At 32.8% G+C, this 3303-nt stretch overlaps 1 protein-coding gene across 1 annotated transcript; it reads right to left on the reverse strand.

The window, feature by feature from the left end:
- Positions 1–1287: 1287 nt before the first annotated feature.
- Positions 1288–3013, reverse strand: LOC137627494 (uncharacterized). The gene is made up of 3 exons (XM_068358579.1): positions 2858–3013; positions 2354–2481; positions 1288–1593 (listed from the first exon to the last, which is right to left on the reverse strand). The coding sequence occupies exons 1-3, from the start codon at positions 2867–2869 to the stop codon at positions 1425–1427; spliced, it is 309 nt and encodes a 102-aa protein (XP_068214680.1). The 5' UTR covers positions 2870–3013; the 3' UTR covers positions 1288–1424.
- Positions 3014–3303: the final 290 nt, after the last annotated feature.

The following is a 3303-nucleotide window of genomic DNA, read 5'->3' on the forward strand; positions in this document are numbered from 1 at the left end:
GAAGAATATGTATAGAATAGGCCAAACTATACGGTGTATGTGTAAACAAAGGGAAAATGAACCAGAGAGAAAGATCCAATGTAGTTTTGTCTGGCCAGTCAGAGGACCCCATAACTCTCTACCGGTAGTATCTCAATTATATATATACATATATGTATATATGTATATATATATATATATATATATATATATATATATATATATATATATATATATATATATATATATATATATACACACATATATATTCATATATATGTGTATATATATGCTTATACTATATAAATATGTATATATAAGTATACTTATGTTTACCTTTTACATTTTATTCATACACTTAAATTGATTTTTTCTTACCTAAACGACATTCCTCTCAGCAAAAAAGGATTTTTGTTCCATTCCGATGGCTATCATGTTAATAACTAATATCAATTAACTGACCACCAGGTCATTCTTACGTCAACAAATAAAGCAAGTTTTTTCTATGAGATAAAGGCCAATGATATTTGTATTTAAAGTATAGACATGTATGTTTTCTGCCTATTTTAGCCCAGCAGTTTAGACTTTTCTTTCTTTTTACAATAAATTACTGTAAAGTTAAACTGTTCAACTTCAGATTAACATCAAACAGCATTATAAATTTGCATTTGCCAATCAAACAGAAATATCCTTCTTTTTGACATGGATAGCGTTTAATGTTTGGTGTAGTACACATTGAAAAAAAAACTATAGAGACCCAGCAGTCTTAATATAACTGGTCATAAGTATTTGATTGATATTCATATTGAATGGCCATTTCGTTGTCATTACTTGCGGGTTTTCTCCAAATAGGCACATCTTTTTGTAAAAGTTTCCTTTGACCATTATTTTTCAGTTATGCCATTTTTACACTAATATTTACACTTTTCAATGTTCAACATTTTGTCCTGAAATTTCTTACTTTCGTCTTTACATTTTCAATGACTGAGAGCTTAATTCTTCAATCATTTTTGCTTGTAGTTCTATTACGTTTTCTATTATTGAAAGTTAAATATTTGCCGAGTAAAAAAATAATCACGTATTATTGTCAGTTAATAGTATATATGTTATTTTCATATGGTAAGGAATTAATTTGCGGATAACGATAGAAACCTTAATAATCAGCACAGAATATCTCTTAATACGGCAACAAAGTTTTGCCAATTTTTTTTCCTTCATTTTCAAGTAATGATAAAACCATGGGATCATCTAAATCATAAGGCCTATTTATTTTTGGTAAATAGATAAAAATAATACAATATCAGTGAAACTGTTTTGATTTTATTTGTATAAATACAATTATTTACAGCAATACGTAAGTATACGAAGAGGCGATCATCCCCAATTTAACAGTTGAAATGTGTACTAAGGGATAACTCGTTCACATATTTCGGTGATTTTCGTTTTTATTTCCTATCGTCAAATAGCTCCTCGGAGGATACGAAGGACCCCTGGTGTCCGTCCACACGTACTCCGGTATTACTAACTGGAACGGCGTTGGATTCGACAATCCTGAAGCCGTCATCGTCGGCGACGTACCTGACGAAGAACTGTTCGCCTTCGGGAGAAGTCCATCTGAAAAATTGAAATATTTCGTCATGTTTCGACTAATCAATCGATTTCTTAGAGGTACTGTTGTCATGAGCAATCTTTCTAGTATCGTTCGACATTTGCCGGCAAATTTGGCACGATATAGTTAATCCTGATGGCAAAATTAAAGAGTCACACCTACTCTATATAACAAAGGTTTGTGATAGAGTACATGAGCAATTATTAATGTTATTATCATTAGTATTATTATTGTTACTACTGGCCAAACTACAACCCTAAAAGGAAAAGTAGAATGCTATAAGACCAGGGGCTCCGACAAGGAAAGGAGCCCAGTACAGAAAAGAATTAAGTAACGAATAAACCATAAATGAGATATCATAAAAATTTATTAGATATGAAAATCAGTAACAACGTTAAATAGTTACGTCATACATAACTGAAATGAGGCTCATGATTACTTGTTTTAAATATAAGCATTTGTTGCTTGGTTTATTTTGGACAACTTTGTCTGGTATTTTGTTACTGCGTTCAAAAGATTGATATTTTTATATCATTTAAGTACTGAGTTACTTTTATTTCTTATTCAACTGTAAGTTTTATTTATCTGTTGCTTTTGTTTTACTTTTGTTGATTGATTTAACTTGGAGCAATATCTGCCCTTTATTTAGTATCTGTATTACTTTAGTTATCAATCTTTTACATTTTCATTTCGTCACTTTTTCCTGTGTTTACTTTTCTCCTGTTGTTCAGTTACTTAAGGGAAAACACATGTAAATATACTTACGTGTATGACCCAGTCACGACCAAATCGTCGTCAATATCTTGATCATGGTGAATATCTTCCAAATCATAATTGAGAACCGAGACGGGCTTAGCTGCAGCTAAAGTCGCCAGGGAGATGAGTATGAGAAGCTGTTGGGGAAATAATAATAATAATAATAATAATAATAATTATAATAATAATAATAATAATAATAATAATAATAATGTAGAATGAGAGATATGCAATAGCAAGGCAATCTAGCCAATATAACCACTAGGAATTAAATCAATAAAACTAACGAAAGGCCAAAAGATTTATACAAAAAAATGAATTTTATAACTACAGCAAGTAAAATACCAGTATCAATAAGTGAAATTTAGTTGGTTGTAATAACAGTACGATAAAAGTATTATAATTAATTGTAAAGAATTTTTCATTTAAGAATTTAAAGAGGTTGGGCTTTCTGTTTAAACGCCATAGAACCTTCATTTAGAAATTCATCGGACAGTTAGTGTTCGAACTTACGGTGATCTTCATGATGCTACGAAAGGGAGGCAGGAATTGATGACTTGCAAGGCGATCACAAGACTTTATACCTTCGTGTGGAGGGTTAACTCCTGTTTGGGGCGCCAAATAATCTCACAAATACCCAGATGCCCCACCCCCCTAGCTCACAGGTAGTCCTACTAGGACCAAGTGGGTACCCCCAGGATCCAGTCGACACGCCTAAAACCTACTGGTCACTATATGTCCCCGTGAGCACTACTGAAAGCCAATGGGCAGAAAAAGATCAGTGACCAACACCGGGACCCAACGGGCACTACCAGGACCAGGTGGGCACTACTAAGACCAAATAAGGGCATCGAATCATGGTCAAGGCACCTCCTATACTAGGTCTAGTGTCTTCTCAGGCATCTGACCTCCGTTTATCTTTTTTTTATTTTTTTAGAGAGAGAGAAATTTTGCGTCGT

This window comes from Palaemon carinicauda, chromosome 35 (genome assembly GCF_036898095.1).
Source record: "Palaemon carinicauda isolate YSFRI2023 chromosome 35, ASM3689809v2, whole genome shotgun sequence".
NCBI lineage: Eukaryota > Metazoa > Arthropoda > Malacostraca > Decapoda > Palaemonidae > Palaemon > Palaemon carinicauda.

Coding starts and splice junctions, on each gene's coding strand:
- LOC137627494 (XM_068358579.1), bottom strand. Junction 1,594..2,353: donor GTCGTGACTGGGTCATACAC/GTAAGTATATTT, acceptor TCAATTTTTCAG/ATGGACTTCTCCCGAAGGCG.